The following is a 23,220-nucleotide window of genomic DNA, read 5'->3' as shown; positions in this document are numbered from 1 at the left end:
TGTGTTTTTATTTATTTTCATCACTAAAGATTCAACTGACATAACTAAAGTACATTTTTGAACAGCAGAGGGAGCCAAAGCATTTTAGCTTGATTGGAAAACCCTTGAAATTTAGAGCCCTGTGTTTAGACTCACACTAGCAGAAATCCAAAATGGGAAAGTCCATCTTTGAAGCATGAAGAATCTTACCTGACAGTATGATTTTCCTCTTCTTTGAACAGTTACTTTAGGTAATAGGGCTTTTACTGCTGTGCTTAAGAAAATGTTCTTCAGCTTATTTTTCTCAGTAAATTTTTTGTTTTCCAGACTTACTTGCCTTTCATTACTGTTGTTAGTCTGCTTTTTAAAAAAACTAATCGTATCTATCTCACCTTCTCCTTTTCTCACAGATTTTAGCCAATAGTTATTATCCCTCTAGTTTTCTATCTTTCATTACCTTGTGGATTGCCTTCTCTGATTACTTTATGTATATGCTTACACTGCATGCATTTTGGCATGAATTTTGACTCCTAGCCTTTTGTTTTGCCCTTAGTACCTGATCCACACATAGGCAAAACCATAGACACGTGGAGGCCCTTTGTTTTCCACCCCTTGTTTAATCCTTGTATGGGCTTTTTGCTTATTTTTCCAGTGTCTTTCCTCTCCTCTTCTCCATTTCTTTAAGTCTAGAAGTAATAATTATAAATATTCCTTACAGGGCCTGGCCCCGTGGCCCAGTGGTTAAAGTTCACATGCTCTGCTTCGGCGGCCCAGGGTTTCGCTGGTTCGGATCCTGGGCACAGACATGGCTCCGCTCATCAGGCCATGTTGAGGCGGCATCCCTATATGCCACAACTAGAAGGACCCACAACTAAAATATACAACTATGTACTGGGGGGATTGAGGGAGAAAAAGCAGAAAAAAAAAAAAAATAGATTCGCAACAGTCGTTAGTTCAGGTGCCAGTCTTTGGAAAAAAAAAAAAATTCCTTGCACCGGTGCAGACTTTACAGTTTTAGAGACTCTCACAGTCATTAACACGTTAGTATAATTTAATGTGTTATATTTTCTTCTTAGGATATTTGCATTCGGAAAGAGAACCCAGGAGCATCTGGCAGTGTGGGTGGTGGTTTTTGGCAAGGGGCCTCTTCTTTACTTTCTCATTGGTAAATCAAGCAAACCACCACCTGATACAAGGTCAAATAATTTCAGTCCCTAGACAGTTAGCCAATCTTTTTCTGCCAAAAATTTGTATAGAGAAGTGTAGAAAACTGTAATCCTAGTCTGTGGAATACCACAAGAGTTAAGGGAATTAGAAATCTAACTAACAAAACAAATCTTTCTGGTTTCTCAGGGATACCTCTCTTTGGGGTCAGCATGATACTCCTCCTTGAGCTTATATTCTGTCTTTTATCCTAAGGAGCTGAGGGCACCGCACCAAAGTGTAGGAGTCCTCCCATATGCTCCCAGCTGGAAGTCCTGGCAACTCTCCTTATGAATTTCCCTGATGTATGACAGAATATCTCCAAATGCCAGAAGCCACTAGGCTTCACCAAACTCAGCCATCCCATCCCCATTTTCCCTATTGTCAGCTTTTCCCCATTGTCTTTTCTGTGTTTGAGGGTAGCACATGAATGTATTAGAATTGACATTAGCCCTATTTGGGGATTATTTATTGGGTAAGGATCTTGTCACTTTTAAAAGATGTAGCTTTGTTATTTGGCTGCCTTTTAGAAAATGTCTCAAGCATCCTTGGTAATCTACCTGTCTCTGTTTGAACTAGGATTCTGTGATGTAAGAAATGTGATTGCCTAGACTGTTTTACCAACCTTATTTTTGTTTCTGCAAGAATGAGTTGAAAATTTAGGAATTTAGGACTAGCATTTCCCGAACTGTTCCATAGCATAGGAGTTCTCTGGGGAAAAAAAGGGCGGGGGGAGTTCTATGGACACATACATTTGGAAAATGTATTTGGATTAAACAAACTTGTTTGTTTACTACAGATCTTCTCAGGACCTCTAATATGTTAGTGTGGATTATGACTCTCTGATATAACTCCCTCATATATCTGGTGGGTACAACATGCAGTGTTCACAAAACTTTTTGACTATAAAATGCACCCCCCCTTCCACTTCCTACTTATATACTATAGAACTGGTATTTTGTGGTATATACAGTTTAGGGAGTGCTAATCTTGGTATGCTTGGTTTTCTTTTATCCTCATAGGCCAGATCACTGAGGGAGAACCATCCAGGGTTCAGTTTCCTGACATACGTCTTCTTTATGCATTTCCATACTCATTTCTCATCACCCAGATGAATTGTATATTCTTTGAAAACCAGTGTGAATCTAGCAATTTTTATTTCAACTGAAACTAATCTCCCATGTGACTTGGACCACATTTTACTTCTCCATCTTGTCCCTAACTTTTTCCTTCCCTGAAGAAACTCAGTAATTTATTTCCTGACCTCGCATTCTTGGCCTTTCTTTGATGAGTTAAAATATACTAAGTCCTCATTATTTTTGGCATAGTGTGATCATTTAGTTCCTTTAAAAAAATAACTGGAAAGGTTTTATTAGTGGTTGTTTAAAATCAAGTGCACTACACTGTAAGTGGCTTTAAAAGTATGTCCTTTAAATGCTTTCCCCTGAGCTAAGAACTCATCTTCCTTTTATCTTCTAAGAGTAGTATGGGTGGCATGGCTAATTTTGCCAGAAAAAATCCCACTAGACCCTCAACCCTCCTGAGTGATGGCAAGGGATCAACCTGGACAAGATAGGAGTGGTACAGAAAAGGCTGTGGGCGTAACTCAGGAGAGAAAAGAAGATGAGAGCCATCTAGTTAAAACTTCCCCTGTATTCCTCTGGAAGAAGCCCATGCCGTTTGCCAGCATTTTATCTGCCAGCAGCAGATGTAAGCTCTCAAAAACAGCGGGGGGAATGTTGACTGCAATGATGCATCAAGGCTGTGGTTTGTAACCTCAATAGTAAGGCAGTTAAAACTTTTTTTTAACAAAGACATTTTGATTGCCAAATCCATAACCATTAGCAGCTGTGGTTTGAACAGTTCTCTAGACCTAACAAGTTTTCAAACAAGAAGTTGAGTTGGTGGCTTTTGTTTCTACGTCTGTGTTGTGTTTGTACTATTTATATCTCTGCCTTCAATAGAAAATCTGATTTGTCTGAAATCTCCGAGATCATTGATTATTCTGTATCTTCTGTACTGAATCCACTCCTCTCCTGCCAGCTTTACTGACCCTTTGGTTCATTTGACCTTATGCCTTTTGTAATAGCCAAGACCCTATCTTCAAGGAATTATGCTGAAGCACTTCTACTGCTGGGTGCCTGTATAATTGACATCAGCAATAGAATTGCCGTCTTCCAATGGAGAAGAGAATATTACTTGTTCCTTCTTCCATAAGAATATCTAAGTGATATAGATCTTCAGGAAGGCTGTGTATATCACTTCCTGTGTGGAAATCATCAACTTCTATCACCAATGGATTGTCTGTCTGTAAGTCAGAGGTAAAAAATTAGAGAGTAAAGGAGATAATAGTTAAGTTTCAAACTAGGCATTGGCCTTGAAAAATGCAGAGACTCCAAATTCTCTTTTAAAATATGTGAAAAACAGCCTGTCGTACTGAGAAAACCTGCTAATTCATAAACCTAAAATGTTTGTTGTATATGGGTATCTGAGACCCATCAAAAAGGGGAACTGGATGTCTGCAACAACTAGCCTAAGCCCAGGTAGTTCCTTAAAATCACAGCTCACTTGGGGGAGACAGGGAATGTATTTTCAGAGTTCTCATGAAAACCAGAACATTTACTGGAGTGTCTAGGTTGGAACAGACTATGTTTAGAGTTGTTTGCAACCTGGGTATCAAGTGCCCATTTGATAAATGGAGGATAGCTATGTACATTTTTAAAAATTATTTTATTGAGGTCTTATTGGTTTATAACATTGTGTAATTTCAAGTGTACATTATTATATATCAGTTTCTTTCTTTTTTTTTTTTTGAGGAAGGTTAGCCCTGAGCTTAACTACTGCCAGTCCTCCTCTTTTTTTGCTGAGGAAGCCTAGCCCTGAGCTAACATCCATGCCCATCTTCCTCTACTTTATATGTGGAACACCTACCACAGCATGGCGTGCCAAGTGGTGCCATGTCCACACCCAGGATTCAAACTGGCGAACCCCGGGCTGCTGAAAAGCGGAACGTGCGAACTTAATTGCTGTGCCACCAGGCCGGCCCCAATATATATCAGTTTCTGTATAGACTGCATCTTGCAGTCTAGTTTTTATCCATCACCATGCATATGTGCCCCTTTACAAACCTTTCGCCCTCCCTCCCACACCCCGTTCCCCTCTGGTAACCACTAATCTGTTCTCCTTATCCCTGTGTTAGTTTATCTTCCGCATATTAGTCAAGTCATACGGTGTTTGTCTTCCTCTGTCTGGATTATTTCGCTTAATGTCTGTCCATGTTGTTGCAAATGGATGGTTTTGTCTTTTTTATGGCTGAATAGTATTCCATTGTATATATATGCCACATCATCTTTATCTGTTCATCAGTTGATGGGCATTTGGGTTGCTTCCACGTCTTGGCTGTTGTGAATAGTGCTGCAATGAACATACAGGTGCATAAATCTCTTTGTATTGTTGATTTCATCTTTGTTGGATAAATACCCTGTATTGGGATAGCTGGATCATACGGTATTTCTATTTTTAATTTTTTGAGAAATCTCCATACTGTTTTCCAAAGTGGCTGCACCAGTTTGCATTCTCGCCAGCAGTGTATGAGGGTTCCCTTTTCTCCACATCCTGTCGAACATTTGTTATTTTTTTGTCTTGTTAATTATAGCCATTCTAATGGGTATAAGGTGATATCGCATTGTAGTTCTGATTTGCACTTCCCTAATAATTAGTGACATTGAACATCTTTTCATATACCTGTTGGCCATCTGTATCTTTGGGAAAATGTCTGAATGTCTGTTCATATCCTCTGCTCATTTTTTGATCAGGTTGTTTGTTTTTTTGTTGTTGAGTTCTTTATATTTTTTGGAAAATAACCCCTCATTTGATACATGATTTGCAAATATTTTCTCCCAGTTGGTGGGTTGTCTTTTCATTTTGTTCCTGGTTTCCTTTGCCTTGCAGAAGCTCTTTAGTCTGATGTAGTCACATTTGTTTTTTTTTGTTTGTTTGTTTCCCTTGCCTGAGTAAATATAGTATGCAAAAAGAAACTGCTAAGACTGATGTCAAAGAGTATATTGTCTATATTTCTTCTAGGAGTTTTATGTTTTCAGGTCTTACATTCAAGTCTTTAGTCCATTTTGAGTTAATTTTTGTGTATGATGTAAGATGATGGCCTACTTTCATTCTTTTGCATGTGACTGTCCAGTTTCCCCAACAGCGTTTATTGAAGAGACTTTCCTTTCTCTGTTATATGTTCTTGGCTCCTTTGTGGAAGATTAGCTGTCCATGGATGTGTGGTTTTATTTCTGTTCCATTGATCTGTGTATCTGTTCCATTGATCTGTATATCTGTTTTTGTGCCAGTACCATGCTGTTTAGATTACTCTAGCTTTGTAGTATATTTCGAAGTCAGGGATTGTGATGCCTCCAGCTTTGTTCTTTTTTCTCCGGATTGCTTTGGCTATTTGGGGTCTTTTGTTGTTCCATATAAATTTTGGGATCCTTTGTTCTTTCTATTTCTGTGAAGAATGTTATTGGGATTTGGATTGGGATTGCATTGAATCTGTAGATTGCTTTAGATAGTATGGACATTTTAACTATGTTTATTCTTCCAATCCATGAGCATGGAATATCTTTCCATTTCTTTATGTCATCATCAATTCATTTCACTGTCTTAAAGTTTTCACTGTATAGGTCTTACACTTCCTTGGTTAAATTTATTCGTCGATATTTTATTCTTTTTGTTGTGATTGTAAATAGGATTGTGTTCTTGAGTTCTCTTTCTGCTAGTTCGTTACTAGTGTATAGAAATGCAACTGATTTTTGTAAGTTCATTTTGTATCCTGCAACTTTGCTGTAGTTGTTGATTATTTCTAATATTTTCTGGTGGATTCTTCAGAGTTTTCTATCTGTAGAATCCTTGTCCATTTTTTAATAATACAGGAAGCATTATGCTTTCTGTTGTACTTCTGAAGTAGTGGAGGGGATTATTAACACATTTCTATGCATTTATGGAAATTCGTTAATGTTTAGCTTTTCATCTGAAAATGGACATATAATTCTTAGGGTTTTCCTAAATGTTTATTCATCAATAAATGCCTACTATAAATCAGACACTGTTTTAGACACTAAAAGAAATAAAAAGAGGAATCAACCATGGGTTCTGTCCTCAGAATATTTGAAAGACCACTAATAAAAAGCAAAGCTGTCTTAAGAGAAGTAAAGATGGCCTCTGAGGAATTTAAAGGAGGAAAGTGTTGCTTCCAGCCGGGAAGGATTCCAAAAGACTTTATTAACAAGGTGGCTTTTGAATTAGCCTTGAAGGATAGTAATAATAAAATCTATCACTTTTTGCTTATTTATTTGTGCCAGGCCTATTATGTATGTTTTTTTCTAATCCTTACAACAACTCCAAGCAAGGAATCATTACCCCTTTTTTAAAGGTGAGAGAACTTAAGACTCAGAGAGTTAAAATAATTTGCATGCTGTCAGTTAGTAAACGGTAGAATTGGGATTGTTGTTCAAGTCTTTCTACTTAGGTGGTAGAAAAGCATATTCCAAAGACAGGGAGTAATGTGAGGTGGGAAGTTATGGGCCTATATGGAGAGAAATAGCAAACCAGTTTGTTGAGAGAAGAGTATGGGTAAAGAGGAACAAGTAGCAGACAAAATGGAAAGGCATGTTGTGGTCAGACAGTAGATAGCTTTGAATGATAGGCTACAGAGGTAAGGCTTTTTCTGTAGTCAGTTATGGGATGGGGGAGGGTTGTTTTGGAGGTGATCAGTGTATTGCTTGAGGAAAACCAATCTGGCAGCAATGTGGCAGATGGATTGCAATGAAGAGACTGAAGGCGGGAAGACTAGTGAGAAGGCAGTTGTCATCCAGGGTAGAGATGTTTTTATTTATTTATTTATTTTTGAGGAAGGTTAGCCCTGAGCTAACTGCTGCCAATCCTCCTCTTTTTGCTGAGGAAGACTGGCCCTGAACTAACATCCATGCTCATCTTCCTCTGTTTTATATACGGTACGCCTACCACAGCATGGCTTGCCAAGTGGTGCCATGTCCATACTCGGGATCTGAACTGGTGGACCCCGGGCCACTGACGCGGAACGTGCAAACTTAACCACTGCACCACTGGGCTGGCCCTGAGATGTTTTTAAAAACCTGTTCTATGATAATGCCAGTGGAATTAGACAAGAGGGGGACAGATGCAAGAGGTTTTATGTAGGTAGAATCAATCACTTAACATGACATCTTTATTTTACCTGTAAATAACGCAGGCTGAGAGAGAGAAAGTATCTACCTGGTGTAGGAGGAATCTGTTGTAGCCTTGCTATCTTCTTGCAATCTGTTCAAGGCTTCTTGGTTTGTCATCCAGTCTACTGTGTGAACCAGGTGGTAAATTATCTTCTAATTTAAGATTTTACTGCTCAGAATATTATATAATCATACATTCAGCAAGTACTTATTGACCATCTGTCATGTGCCAGGCACTGTGCTAAAGACTAAGAATCCAGAGTTTTAACAAGATACTCCATTCCCTCTAGATCTTTAAGTCTACTAGAAGAGACTGAGACAAGAAAACCCAACCATGGTAATTATCATATGAACAAAGGAATGCGCAAAGGAGGGGACCTAACTCCTAACTCAGCTTGGCTGGAGGCAGGGTGGGGAGGGTTAAGGAAGCTTCTAAAAAAGGTGAGTCCTGGGGCTGGCCCCGTGGCCGAGTGGTTAAGTTCGCGCGCTCCGCTGCAGGCGGCCCAGTGTTTCGTTGGTTCGAATCCTGGGTGCGGACATGGCACTGCTCGTCAGACCACACTGAGGCAGCGTCCCACATGCCACAACCAGAAGGACCCACAACGAAGAATAGACAACTATGTACTGGGGGGCTTTGGGGAGAAAAAGGAAAAAAATAAAAATCTTTAAAAAAGGTGAGTCCTACAGAAAGCAGAATTTATATCTTCCTCAGTAGACAAACCTATATGATGTCTCCATGCTCTTGGCTACCAGGAGAGTTCATCCTTTAAAACAGCTCAGATGTCACTCTTTCTGTGAAGTCTTCCCTGACCTCAGCCTGTTTCCTCCTTGACGGGATTAATCACTTCCTTCTCTGGGGTTCTGTGTTTATATTTATATCATTGCATTTTGTTTGTTTGTTTGTTTTTTGAGGAAGATTAGCCCTGAGCTAACTGCTGCCAATTCTCCTCTTTTTGCTGAGGAAAACTGGCCCTGAGCTAACATCCATGCCCATCTTCCTCTACTTTCTATGTGGGATACCTACCACAGCATGGCTTGCCAACTAGTGCCATGTCCACACCCAGGATCCAAACCAGCAAACCCTGGGCTGCTGAAGCAGAATATGCGCACGTAACTGCTGCACCGCCGGCCTGCCCCTACATTTTTTTTTTTCCTTTCTTTTCTTTGAGGAAGATTAGCCCTGAGCTAACATCGGCTGCCAAGCCTCCTCTTTTTTTTTTTTTTTTTTTTTTGCTGAGGAAGACTGGCCCTGACTTAACATCTGTGCCCATCTCCCTCCACTTTATATGTGGGATGCCTGCCACAGCATGGCTTGCCAAGCAGTGCCATGTCCGCACTCGGGATCCGAACCAGCAAACCCTGGGCCACTGAAGTGGAACGTGCGAATTTAACCACTGTGCCACTGAGCTGGCCCCCATTATTGCATTTTTTTACTTTTTTTTTTTTTTGTAATTATATGTTCACATGTAGTTCCTTTAGGTCATCATCTATGTTTTATTCACCTTTTTATCTCCAGTGTTCTAGCATATAGCCTGCTTATATGCTCCATAGTACGTACTCAATAAATGATGGTGACAATAAATGGAGAGGCAAGCAATGGATATGAAAAGCTTTAAATGCCATGTGAAGGAATTTGAATTGTATTCTGAAGGCAACCATGTAAGTGATATAATGAGATGTGCATTTTAGAAAGATTGTCCTGGCAACAGTAGGAAGGATGGATGGGGCAGGCCTAAAAACAAAGAGATGATTTAGGAAATTACCATGATTGCCCAGGTGAGGCAAGATGAAGGACTGCAACAATGCTCCGGCAGTTGAGTTGGACAGAAAGGAACAGCTGATCAAAATATTTAGGAGGTAAAGTCTCTAGGTCTTGGTGATTTGATTGGATTTGAAGGGTGAGAGAAAGAGAGAAATCTAGGGTAAACTTGGGTTTCTGGTTGTGGTGAGGGGGTGAATGGTAGTCCCATTAATCCAGATGGGGTATACAAAAGAAAAGAATTTTCTTTTAAGGTAAATGACTTTTTAACATAAATGAGCTGTGGCAAAGGAAACCTATATTGTAGCAGTAGAGGAGAGATGTTCTGTAGTGTGTCATCACCATACAAAAGTCAGTTTTTCTATGATTTTTCATTTGGACCGCTTAAAATATTTTAACCTATTTTGTTCTAAAAGACAAATGTTATTTGATAAAGGGGTATTGTTGATATTAATAACTCCATATTGCTTGATAATGATCTTACCTTGATATGTCAACTGATGTCAAAGGATTCTCTGAGCTCTGCTTCAGAATATTTATTTTCAGTTGAGTCAGCCATTGGGAGATAAAATCTAAAATTGAAGAGTCCTTAATGTAAGAGGAGTCCTGGCATTCTTTGGTATTAGTCCCAGAGTAGACGTCAATGGTTAAGGATCTTACAATGTGGTATCTTTAAGAGCAATTTTCTTTTGGTTCTCACTAATTTAAGTTGGAATAAAAGTCTGCTATATGAAAATTAAGACCAAAAATAATTGTCATGAATGGGTGATTCACATTTAGGTCTTGAAGAGTCAGGGCAGAAAGCTATGAGGTTAATCTTAGAGAAGATATACTTCCTTGGGTTCTTTTGTGTGTAGAGGTTCCAGCATAGGATTCCAAAGGGCACAGAAAGCCACAGTGGAAATTTTAATGTTAGTCGGATGGAACCAGGAAACCAGTGCTATGTGGCTTCAACCGAATCATCTTCCACAAATGGCTGTAAGACCCATAGACTGCATATCACCCATCCCCTTATTATTCTCACCTGGAGCAAATTTGAATGGCGTCTATAGCATTGAGCTGTAATCCGCTGTCCTTGATACTGGGCACATGATTTGAATTGGGTACTGGTACATGGGAGTTCAACTATCCCACTTTAGTCCAGCTGGCATGATATTCCTCCAACTCCTGTCAAATATGCGATAGTCATCTGGTCAAAGTATCGTGGTCAATATGTTACTCTGATGTGAGAAAACTTTTATCCTTCAGTATACTGGGGCCTGAGGTGCTAGTTTTCCTGTGAACACCTTGAATTGCTTTGAAGGAAAATGTAAACGAGAACTATTATTCAGAGATCACAGTTGCTTTCAGGATATGCTTCTTTGGATCTGTTGTGCCTGTGGCCTTTTTAGCAGACTCATTTCCTTCTCTGTTTCTGAGTGTTATCATCTCAATCTTCTTGGAGTTGGTTTTCAGCTAACTAGATTTCAGAGCCTGATTTCATGTCCCATCTAGTTCCCCAAAGTTCAAACCAAGAACACCTGCAGCAAATATATGTTCTTTGTCAATGAGTTCCTTCTTAGCTGTTTGCTTTAGCTGTTAGTCCTCTGGAGACAGGTAAGAGATTTATAGGTCATCTGGGAATTTGTTGTGAAGAGTATCATCGTTTAGGAATTACTGATCATTTCAGTACAAGGACTAAATAGAAGCTTGCAGAGTTGGTGAAAATGCCCACTTGGCTCTGAATCAGTAGTGGTGGCCAAAAACTACTAAACCTTTTTTTCTCTTATGAAAATGGCGAAAGAAATGTTTTCTAGATGACTGATGAACAATTTCCCTCTGGAGAGGAGAAGAAAATGGCTGTTTAGTAGTTAATTACCTGTTATGTTAGACAGCTATGAAACTTATGAGGCATGAAAGAAGAGTAGGCCCACTTCCCTTGCTCGTCAGGCTGGAAACCAGGTGATAGGAGTCATGTTGTGGTAAGGCGAGAACCGCAGCAACTTCCTGAGGAGTCTGTTACTGAATGTGAATGGTTGCTTTGAATTGCTTGATCTTATAACCCACATTCCCTAACCTGTCTATTGTCTAAAGTGGATATGACATCCAGAGTTTATCCACATTCTTCATAAATACAAGCCTCCCTTCTCTTAATTTACTTTCTCAGGGTCAACTGCATTCTAGTTTTTTGACTCTCAGGCCAAAAGTCCCTTTCTTGTGAGTCTCTCACTTGTTAGTGTTTACTGTGGTCCATAGTGTCAAGGCCCCGGTTGCAGAGGTTATGCTGTTTTGGAAGTATTGAGGCTCTGCCAAGCTGACTTTGCTTTAATGCATTTTACCATGAAAAGTAATCTCTTACCCCAATGCCTAGGCCTTACTTTTCTTTATTCCTTGTAGGCTGCTTTGCTCTTTAGCTCTGTTTCTTGTAAGCCTCCTGAAGTTCAGTAATAGAGCTTGGGAAAATGGATATTCACACGAAACTTGGATTTAGATTCAGTTGGGAAAGTTAATATTGTGTTTATCTTTATTGTGAAGCATGAATGGGTTTAAGGAACCTCTTGTTCTCTAATTTCATTTATCCATCACTTTTGCCATTATTTAACATTTGCTTACTCTGTTAATATACGTCAGGGTAGTTTTTATTAAACATAGGGCCTATTGGCCGCTTGCCACGACACAAAAATTCTAATTTAGCTTGAGGGATAACAGATTACAGAGTAGCACCTGCTTTTACCCAGCATTATAGAGCTGAAAGTGTCCAGTTCCCAGTATGTGCATATTCAGCATCGTTAAGATAACCTCACAGGAGCTGGCCTCATGGCCGAGTGGTTAAGTTCACATGCTCTGCTTTGGCAGTCCAGGGTTTCGCTGGTTTGGATCCCAGGCGCGGACATGGCACCGCTCATCAGGCCGTGCTGAGGCGGCGTTGCACCTAGCACAACCACAGGCACTCACAACTAGAATATACAACTATGACTGGGGGACTTTGGGGAGAAGAAGAAGAAGAGGAAAAAAAGAAAAAAGCCTGATAGCGTCTTTGCACAAATTGGTAAATTCATTGTTCTTTCATTCAATAAATATTTATTGGCTGCCTACTATGTGCTAGGCATGATTCCAGGTGCCGAGAACAAAAACAGACAAAAATCCCTGCCTTCTTGGGGTTTTCATCCTAGTAAAAGGAGGCCAAATTAAAAAACTGAATTAGGTAAATTATATAGTATCAGATGGTAGTAAGTGCTGTAGAAAAAAAATAAAGTAGGAGGGGGGATTAAGAGGGCCAGGTTTGTGAGGAGATTGGTGCTCTGATGTTAAATAGAATGATCAGGGAAGACTCACTATGAAGTTGACATTTAAAGTCCTGAAGAAAGAGAGAGGGGAAGCATGTGGGTATCTGGGGGAGAAAGCATTCCAGGAAGAAGGAATAGGCAAGTGCAAAGACCCAGAGGCAGAACCACGAGGAAGCCAGTGTGGCTGCAGTGGAGTGAAAAGAGGGTAGGGGGGACTAGTAGGAAAAGGCATCAGAAAAGAAATGGGGGGCCAAATTTTCCAGGGCCTGTAGATCATGGTGAGGAGTTAGGCTTTTATTCTGACTGTGATGAAGAGCCAATGGAGAGTTTTGAACAGAAGAGTGACATGATCTGATATTTTTTTTAAAAAATAGCTCTGGCTGCTGTGTTGAGAATAGACAAGAAGGGGGTTAAGGGCAGAAACAGAGAGACCAATTAAGAGGTTATTGTGCTAATCCAGGGAAACATGATGCCTTGGACCAGGGAAGTAGCTGTGGAGGTCCTAAGAAGTGGTGAGATGTTGGATATCTTTTGAAGGTAGAGTTGACAGGATTTCCCAATGGGTTGATTGTAGGGTTTTTGGCCTGAACTAGAAGGATGGAATAGCTATTTATTTATTTTTAAATGGTATGAATAAGAGAGGAGCAGCTTTGGAAAGGAAATTCAGGACCTTGATTTTTATTTTGTTTTATTTTTATTGTGGTAAAATATACATAACATAAAACTTACCTTTTTAGCCATTTTTAAGTGTACAATTCAGTGGCATTAAGTAAATTCACAATGTTCTGCATCCATCACCACTATTCAGCTCCAGAACTTTTTCATCATTCCAAACAGAAACTCTGTACCCATTAAATAATAACTCCTTCTTACTTCTCCCCCCAGCCCTTAATTACCTCTGTTCTACTTTCTGTCTGAATTTGCCTATTCTAAGTACCTCATATAACTAGAATCATACAATATTTGTCTTTCTGTGTCTGGTTTAGTTCACTTAGCATAATTTTTCAAGATTCATCATGTTGTAGCATGTATCCAAATTTCACTCCTTTTTAGGGCTGAATCATATTCCCTTGTATGTGTATACCACATTTTGTTTATCCATCATTTATTGATGGACGTTTGGATTGTGGGAACTATTGGCTGCTGTGAACCTGGGTGTACAAGTATCTGTTTGAATCTTTGCTTTCAATTATTTTGGGTATGTGCCTAAAAGTGGAATTGCTGGATCATATGGTAATTCTATGTTTAACTTTTTGAAGAACCAGCAAACTGTTTTCCACAGCAGCTGCATTTTACATTCACACCAGCAATGCATGAGGGTTCCAATTTCTTCACATCCTTACCAACACTTCTTATTTTCCGTGTTTTTTGTTTTTGTTTTATAATTGCTATCCTAGTGAGCGTGAAGTGGTATCTTATTGTGGTTTTAATGTGCATTTCCAGGACCTTATTTTTTTCTAGGTTTGTTGAGATATAATTGACATATAACACTGTATTAGTTTAAGGTATACCACATAATGATTTGATACGTAATGATTACCGCAATAAGTTTGGGTAACATCCATCATCTCATATAGTTTCAAATCCAGGACCTTATTTTTTAACTCTGAGACTGAAGGAGATCACCCAGACTGTGGATGTAGAGAGAAGAGATCTGAGACCTGAGCCCTAAAACACTCCAACATTTAAAGGATGGGGAAATGAGGAGTAGTCAGTAAAGGAGCAAAATTAGGAAGAGAATGGTATCCTGGAAGTCAAGTGAGGAATGTGTTCAAGAAGGAGGGAGAGAAAAATTCTGTCAAGTTCCACAAATAGATAAATTAAGATGAGAACTGAGAATCAACCATTTGATTTAGTAACATGGAAGTGAACGATGACCTTTACAAGAATTGTTTTGGTGGAGTGATTAGACCGAAAGCCTGTTTATAGTGAATTTAAGAAAAAATAGAAGGAGAAGAATTTGAGGCAGAGAGTACAGATAATCTTTTAATGAATTTTGCGAGAAATGGGACAGTAACTGGAGGAGAATGTGGGATCTGGAGAGTTTTTGTTTTCTGGAAGACATTACAGAAAGTACATTTGTTAGTGGGATTGATCCAGTAGAGAGAAAACGTTTATTGATGTGGAAGGAAGAAGAGAGTGGTTGAAATGGCTCGTAGTTTTGGAAAAGCAGAGCTATGAAGTCCTGGCAGCATTGTCCTCTGCCTTGACACTCTGACACAGAGAAGAGAGAGCAGAAAAATTTAAGATCTTGATTGTGATTGCTGCTGTTTTTGCCTCTGTAGAATTAGGTTTAAAGATTTTGATAGCAGCCTCTGGTTTTATTTGTGCCAAAGCGCCTCACGGTAACAGCTGGACCCTGCTTCTCTTTGTTCTAAAGATCCAGGGGATAAGGATCATCCTTAGTTTTTCTTTTCTACCATGAATATTTTGACCCTGCCTGTGAATATAATTGTGGCTGATACTTGATATTAAGCTATGTTTTATCAAAGTACACGCCACACCTGTCCCACACTGAAAGCCATGGTATGTGGGCAGGACCAAAAGCTGCTAAAAATTTCTTCTGTTTTCTTCACAGCATTACTTGCCACGTAGCACAGAGTGGTCAGTAAAGAAGTTTAATTGTTTATACTTATACTAGTTATAAATTTGCATTTTCTTATTTATTTTACTGAAACCTCTGTTTTTACTTTAGAGCCTTAGAGCTTTAGAGGACGCATCTTAGCAGATGAATAAGAGTGGAAAATAATTTCACACTTTTGATCCTAATTACTAGGAGAAAGGTTCCTCTGGTAATGAAGTCTCACCTGTAGTCATAGTCAGCCTGTGAGTCATATTTGTCAAAGATGCTAAACACAAGACAACCCAAGACAGGAAACAAGGAAACGCTAAATCAGTTGGACATTGCTAGAGAGCACTTTCTGCCAACCCCCAGTTATTCCTGAAGTTGTAATTGTGTGGCCAGCATAGTCTTACTCTAGGTTCTGTGTCTGTCTTTGCAGAAGGAATAAAAGTCCGAAGTATTCACACAGATTTGTTTGTGATAAGAGATCCAAAGAAGGCTTCTAAATAATTTTCAGAATTGCTCTACCAGTTACCTTTTCACCCTCAGTAGGTCTGGACTACATCCAGCAAAACAGCTTTTGCATGTTCATACCTTTCAGAATGAATCATCTTCCTTCCCTTTAGTGATAGAAGGGCTCTGTTGACTGTTTCTGGCAGAATTTCCACAAGTGTTCTATTTTTCTTAAGTCTTCCAGTGTTTCCTTGAGTTGAACTTAGGGGATGCCCGATGCTCCTAATGGAGACTTCCGAATCTCCCAACTCACAGTCACTTGTGTTGAAAGAACAGTCAGTTCTGATTCTTCTGGGAAGATGTCAGTTATCCGTTTTTTAAGAAGTTGTTCCCATTATAGGAAGTCAGAAATGGCAGGCAATAGACTGTATAAGAATACTGTGCTAAGGCCTGGGGGAAGGTGAATGTTTGTTCTTGCTTGTTGAGCATAATCCTCTTTACCTCACTGTGAAATGAGAGTACTATCAACAGAATGTTAAGGTGAAATCTGGGACAGCCTTTGATCTCCTTGAAATTCAAAATTTGTCCCAACTAGCCTGAACTTTTTATTTTTACATTTCACAGTATCCAGACATGAGTCAAGAATCTGATTCTCCATTTGTTTTCATCTGCACAAATCCACAGGAAATGATTGTGAAGTTTCCTATTAAAGGAAATCCAAAAATCTGTAAGTCGCAGGCTTTGATGGCCTAATTTTCTTTTTTCCTTTTTGCCTTGCGTCTCATTTGTTTAACTTTTTAAAAATGTTCTCTATTTACTCTGTTCTATGGCATCTCAAGTGTTGGAGGAGTAATATATTTATTGATAACTTTAATGTTGGGTTAACTACAGCATAGGCTTTCCAAAATGTACCTTGATCCACAATTATTGGCATGTTAGTGACTTGCTCTAAACTTCATTTGGGACCCCATTACATTCAAAATCCTATTTGTCAGCCAAGAGAGTATGCTTTGCTCTGCTGTACTGCTCTTTAAAGGAGGTAGTAAGCCAGTGCCAGTGGCAACTTTGTCATTTATCCATTGTTCCTCAGTATTCAATCCAAGAATAAGTCTTAACTTTTTAAGTGTCTATTTTTGAGTGTCTATTTTAGAGGCACCACTTCCCACTATTCCCTTCATTCCCCTGGTTCCCAGAGCTCTACCCTAGCCCTCTTGCTTTCCATCCTCTTTTTGAAACTTCTTGATGATTTCTTTTTCTGTGACTTTTGCTGTTATGTATTTGTGATTATAGTACCCTCTGCATATTCACTTCTGAGGAGGTGCTTGTTGACTTTAGTCTTTCAACTTTCAACTCTCCTTCAACTCCCAACTTCTCTTCCTCTGTCTAGTCCTACAGCAGCCTCTTCTCTTTCAAAGCAATCTCAAGAAACATATAGTGGTGTTCTCGCTGCCTAACTTCCTTTTAAACACAGCATTAACAGTTCTCCCATTTGTTCATGTCAGTTACTGTTGTGTGCCTCTGTGACACTGCTTTCCTACTATGTGAATGGATGATTCTGGGGCATGCATTGTCTTCAGCTGTGTACAACTCTACCTCACCCTGTACCTTGGGGACCAACTAGCCTTTTTAAAATCTGTTCATAGAGAAGTACTTCTCAAACTAATGTAGATAAAAATCACTAGAGTGCTGTTAAAACACAGGTTCCTGGGCCCTCTCCCAAGTGATACTGATGCTGTTGGTCAGCTGACTATACTTTGAGTAACTGCTTTTGATCACAAAATGAAATGCTTGGAGTATGAATTTAGATAACGTATATTCACTACAAAATTCAGGCAACCTTTGTGATTTATGAGACACATATTCCTGAGATTCCGACAAATCAGAAAATCTGAACATAAGTTGCCCTTGACTTACAAATCATTTACTTCAGACTGTACCCCAGCTAGTAGCCAAGTGTCCCTAGAAATTCTTTTCCTTCTTCTCCACTGTTGAGGATTTAAACCTCCCTTTTCCTTTCCCTGTTTTTTGGTTGTGGAATCTACTCCTTCCTACTCTGTTCTATTCTTCCCTTACTTTAGGCACTGATAGCAACACTGGTCATAGGAGGAAAACGTAAATTTTCTCTCCCAGACCCATTGCTACTTGATTTTCAGTCTCAGTTGCCTTTTCTTAGTTTCCTCCTCTATCTTGGTTTTCATCGGCTGCTTAAGCTCCTGTGAGAAAATGTTCTGTGTAAACAGAGTTTAGATATTTCTCTGATGTGTTTTACTTCAGTACTTTCTCTACCCAGAGACCCACCTTATCTCCATAAGCTTTAATAGGGGTGGGGGAAGTGATACTCTTAGGAGAAAGCTTTAATTACCTGTCTTTTCCCCATTGTTTCTGTTGGTTAAAAGCTTTAAAAAGTTCCACAACTAGAAGGACCCACAACTAAAAAATAGACAGCTATGTACTGGAGGGATTTGGGGAGAAAAAGCAGAAAAAAAAAAAGAAAAAGTTTTGAAAAGACAAAATGGTCTGTATGCTCATGTCAGGGACACCAGGACTAGAAAGAAATTGTGAGACTGCAACTTCTTCCATGGTAGACTAGACAAGTAAAACATTGGTCAGAAACAGGAGGTAGTGAAAATTAAAAAAAAAAAAAGGAATGAATAGGTTCACCAATCCCTGTGTCTTAGAAAAAAATTTCTGTTGATAGGGAGCCAACCTACCTGAGGACTCAGTCTGGTAGGAAGTTATGTAGTTTCTATTACCTATAACTGCTCATTCCTTTATCCTTCACTCCTCCTTACCATCTTGAAACACCTTACCCTCTGCCAGATCTTCCTTTCCTTAGGCCGTAGGGGCCACCTTCAATAGTTTACACTTTGCTCTTAATTTGGAATGCTTCACATTTTCTTCTAGACATTGTTACATGAAGTGGTTAAGTTGCATAGTATTAATAATATTAGTACTCCAATTACAGCCTTATGGCTTAAATAATTTTTTTTCATCAGATGGCCTAGGAACCTAGCCACCTTTTATAGATTAGTTCTATAAGAGATATAGTCCAAGTGCCAAACTTGTGACTTGCAAATAAAGTTTTAGAATACAACCCATTTACATGTTGTATCACATGTATATGTGTATATATATATGCCTTAAATTGAGGGTATGTATTTTGATTTATGTTTCTGGACACATAAACTTGAGCTTTCTTGATCTGGGAATAATTGTGTTTCTTGAAATTGAAATAATTTAGAAAAGAGCAATATGCTATATATCACTTGGCTGTGTGTCTGCTCAAATTAGGAAATGCAAAAGCGTTAAGTATAGTAGAATATGTAGGTTGAATGTTCAGAGAGATAAAGGAAATCTTTTTACTCTAAGTGAGCTACATCCTCTATAAACTCATGCAAATACTACCTTATATCTTATGCAAAGCATGTGAAAATCCCTACGAGAGTTATATCAATTGATGACAAATACTTTTTCCCCTTTTAACTTCTCACCCGTCTGCTGCACAGGCATTAGATTTTCTTTTAGGCACCATGATTGAGGATGTGGTTTAACACTAAAATGCTGTAGGTACTAAATGTAAAAATATTGGGGAAATACAGAAACTAAGCGTTATCACTGCTTTTAAGAGAGTGCACTGTATGTTACCATAGTTAACTCTCCAGATCTCAAGTCTTGAAAGACCAGGCTGAATTAGAACTCGGAGTTCAGAGTTCCTGCAATCTGAGGACAGCTATGATGACTGCTTCTTCATGCAAGAAGCTCAGTCCGTTGCCTTCATTGCTTGCCCACGGCTGGCCCAAGAATTGCCATTATTGGCAGTCACTATAGTAGATGTTAGGGAGGCAAAGAAGCCCTTACTTGTAAGGAGCTCACAGATTGCTGGTACACATATATGGTTTTCTTAGGCAGCCCAGGGGATGAAAGAATTTCCAATACCTGGGAATGCCTTGGAAATCCTTCTTCCTCTTTATCTCCTTCCTCTTATTAGTTTTCCATTTTATGACATCATCACTGAAACCGGTGATGAGGTTGCCTACCATTGAGTGCCTCGCTCAGATGGGTTGATCTTACCTGAGCTGCTCTCACTTGAGGGCTTTCATAGTCAGACTGGAGTTTTCTGAAAATTATTCTTGGAAGAGTGTGATGAAGGTGTGTCTTTTTAAAGTTAATATGATGAATCTGAAATAAATATAGTTAAAAGACTTGCCTAGAGTTATATGGTAAGTTAAACATAAAACTGAGACCATAACTAAGAGAGACAACTCCCAAGCCTCAGCATAAATAATACGACTACTCTGACTTTTTCAGAGAACCCTGAGTTTATGAAGCATGTATGTATATTTTTTGAGTTTATTTAACATATGTGTATTATTTTAATTGGTTATTTGATTAAAATGACTTAATGAATATACAATACTTAGTACAGTGCTTTGTGTATAGGAAGCACTTAATGTTAGCTAAATCCTCTCAACAACTTTGTTAATTTTTTTCCTCCTTTCATTTTATAGTTGAGTGAACCAGTTTACAGAAGTTATATTTTGCTCAATTCTTTCTGCCTCTAAGTTTCCTGCTCTTTTCACTTTATCAGGTTGCCTCAGAAACAAATTATTCTAATTTACATTTCATTTTTAGGGTACAGTATCGTAGAGCTGAAAGGGGCCTTCAGTACTATGTAGTCCAATTTTCTCTTAACTTTAAAAAAGTTGAGGGCAAGAGTGATTAGGTGACTTCCTTGAGTTATACAACTAGGTAGTGTCAGGACTAAAACTGGGACCTGCGTCTTCTAACTTATTCAATCTAGAGAACTAGAAGTATGGAGCCCTAAATGGAATTCTAAATTCTGTCCTAGCTCATCCTAAAAAGCTGAATGAGATGCTGGTACCTCTGGGTACCAGCACCTTTACAGTGGGTACTCTTAAGTTTATATCTGCTCTTTTTGATTACTTAGTAGTCCCTATATTGTAAAGGTTTTGAAATTTGTAGTGTTTACCTTCTTTGTTTAATTCATTTGATGAAAACATTTATTGAGCACCTACCATTTGGCAGTCACTATGGTAGCGTTAGGGATACAAAGGCAAACTTGCCTTGGAATAGGACTCTGTCAGATTGCTGGCACATGTTTGGGTTTCCAGCCAGGCTGCCTGGAGGATGAAAGAACTTGTAAATCCCTGGGAATATTCTGTGGTCTAAAGCCAAAATTAAAATCAACACCATTGTGACTATTGTGGACAGCATTCAGGGTATCACTTAGTGATGGTTTCTGAGGAACCTGAGAAAAGGAAGTAATATTATTCCAGAGGTACGTGTAGCCCTAGAGAGATTAGGAAGAGAAAAATTTAAGAAAACAGGGAAACTTGTTAGGTTGAGGTTTTTGTTTTTGTTTTTTTTGAGGAAGATCAGCCCTGAGCTAACATCTGCTGACAATTCTCCTCTTTTTGCTGAGGAAGACTGGCCCTGAGCTAACATCTGTGCCCATCTTCCTCTATTTTATATGTGGGACACCTACCACAGCATGGCTTGCCAGGCTGTGCCATGTCTGCACCTGGGATCCAAACCAGTGAACCCCAGGCCGCTGAAGCAGAACGTGTGCACTTAACCGCTGCACCCCCAGGCCAGCCCCAGGTTGAGGTTATTTTTTTCACAATCTCCTTGTGCAGTAGTTAGGACATGTATTCTTGTCTTAGTTGGACAAATGAGGATATTGAAGTGCAGAGAGACTGAATGACTTGCCCCTGGTTGTACAGCCAGTTAATACCAGACAAGGGTGGACTAGAACCTGGGTTTCCTGACTTCTGGTCCAGTGCTCTTTCTCTTACACCTGATTGCTGCAACAAATGAAAATGACAAGATATGAGCTGCAGTAGTTGTGGGCCTGTAGTACACCTGGCTGCCCTTGAAGGGAGGTTCCTTGTTTTGTTTTATTTATTTTTCTTTTTTTTAGTGGTGAGGCTGAACTGAACTGTTTCTAGCGTCACTATGGCTATTGGCTTAAATGAGACTTTTTGTGGAAGAAAGCAACCTGCAAGCTCATTCTCAGGCCGGACAGACAGGAACTCTAAGATTCTCCTCATGATATGGATGGCTCCTAAGGCTGGTACCACTGAAGCAAACTATACCCTGGTAGATCTGAGGAGTCAGAGGTCACAGACCACATCATTAGGGTGAAGTACCTCTCATTAGGGTCACCTGAGACAGGAAGGTTGCTTGTTTTCTAACTTTAACACTTAGAAGAGTCATATAGCCTATGACCTTTGCCCTTCTTAGCTGGTGATAGGGGCCCTTTGTCAGGAAAGTATTCATGTGAATTCTACTCCACTGTTTCAGGTCACTCCCCCCCCGTTAAGTCTGAGGCAGCAGAGGAGTGAGTTGAACTGCTTTTCTCACTGTGAGGGAGGTTCATGCATTATGCTCAAGCCACTAACAGGTCAGAGGAATGGGTTTCCCACTGTGTGAAATGCCTTCCTTTATTATTTGTCTGTATTCTTTAAAAAACTTGCCTTAGCATCAGACACCCTGGAAAACATGGTATTTCTTTTCTAGTAGCTACAAAATCAGAAATATTAACTTCTTAGATTCTTTAGGCAAATACTCATTGTGTTTGTGTGCGCGCATTTGTGTGTCCCTATACAGTGTTCCCACTGCTTCCTCATTCTTACAGAATGAAACTCTGAAGTTTGAAAGTGTCTGAGTCCTGAAGCAAGATAATTGAATGTGACAGGAACACAGTAACCAGAAGACCGGGGAGGCCACGAAAGATTTGCATTGCAAATATAAAAAATAAATAATGAAGCTTCTTTTTCTCCCTTACAGGGAAACTGGATTCCAAGATCCATCAAGGAGCAAAGAAGGGGTTAATGAAGCAGAATAAAGCTGTCTGACCCAGGAGAAAAGGAACTACACAGCATAGTGGAGTTTTGTGTACTAAAATTGCTATCCACTGGTCCTTTGGAATTGAAGCAGTAGAAATCTAAAGACTTGGATCAGGCTTGAACCTCTCAGAATTTAAACTCTTTCCAAAATCTGTATATTTTTCTTGTGGTGGGTCAAAATCTTTGAATACATTATTTATAAAAACCTATTTTAAAAATTCTAGGTCTTTGACATTTTTCTCAGAATGGTTTCAGAAGAGAAAGGAACAAGTTGGAAATTACTTGCCTCTCTGAGGCTTGGATTTGTGGTTAGGAAAATTCTTAACCTTGGTTAACGATTTTTTGAGGGACCACTTGAATTTTAAAGCTTCATATCAGGATGTTTGAGGAATCCTGTGTTTAATACAAACCTGTGATGGGACACAAAGGTTTTTAACAAGTTTTCTGCTCCAGTCCAATATCTCTTGAAGTGAACAGTGTTCAAAAGCTGAATAACCTCCATTGGCAGATTTTTTTTTGGAAGGGATAACCTAAAGAGATGCTGCCACTTTGTTCTCTGGTTTAAGACATTAGGACATAAGAGGATCAGACTAGAAGGAGATGGAGCCACCTGCTAAAGCAGCATGAAACTGCCCTATTTATTTTGTTGGTATTGCAAAAGCATCACTTGGATGGGGCAATTAGAAACAAACTGAAAAATAAAATCCCTTCAGTAAATGCATCCAAATACCCCCAAATGCTGAAACCAAACCCTTTAAGCCATCCATACCCTAGGAAGCGATGACCTTTGGAAAAAGTAGGAGGTTAGTTTGAAATGAGATTTTTACTAGTCAGTTTGGCCCAACTTAGTGAATCACATTTTTTCTGGGGCTGCTCAGAAGAG

The 23,220-nt window shown here is 39.3% G+C and overlaps 1 protein-coding gene across 3 annotated transcripts in view; it reads left to right on the top strand.

Moving 5' to 3' along the window:
• TRIP4 (thyroid hormone receptor interactor 4) overlaps window positions 1–22,555 on the top strand; it is a 57,129-nt gene extending 34,574 nt beyond the window's left edge. For 2 of the 3 annotated variants that reach the window (XM_008535026.2, XM_070577198.1), the window contains exons 12-13: window positions 16,093–16,195; window positions 22,279–22,555. In XM_008535026.2, coding sequence (XP_008533248.2) covers window positions 16,093–16,195; window positions 22,279–22,346 — 171 coding nt within the window. In that variant the 3' untranslated portion in view covers window positions 22,347–22,555. The remainder of the gene's footprint in view (window positions 1–16,092; window positions 16,196–22,278) is intronic. The other variant, XM_008535027.2, reaches the window with a different exon arrangement.
• Window positions 22,556–23,220: the final 665 nt, after the last annotated feature.

This window comes from Equus przewalskii, chromosome 1, assembly GCF_037783145.1.
Source record: "Equus przewalskii isolate Varuska chromosome 1, EquPr2, whole genome shotgun sequence".
Classification (NCBI taxonomy): Eukaryota; Metazoa; Chordata; class Mammalia; order Perissodactyla; family Equidae; genus Equus; species Equus przewalskii.
The sequence above is the reverse complement of the archived record's forward strand: the minus strand, read 5'-3'. Positions and strand labels throughout refer to the sequence as shown.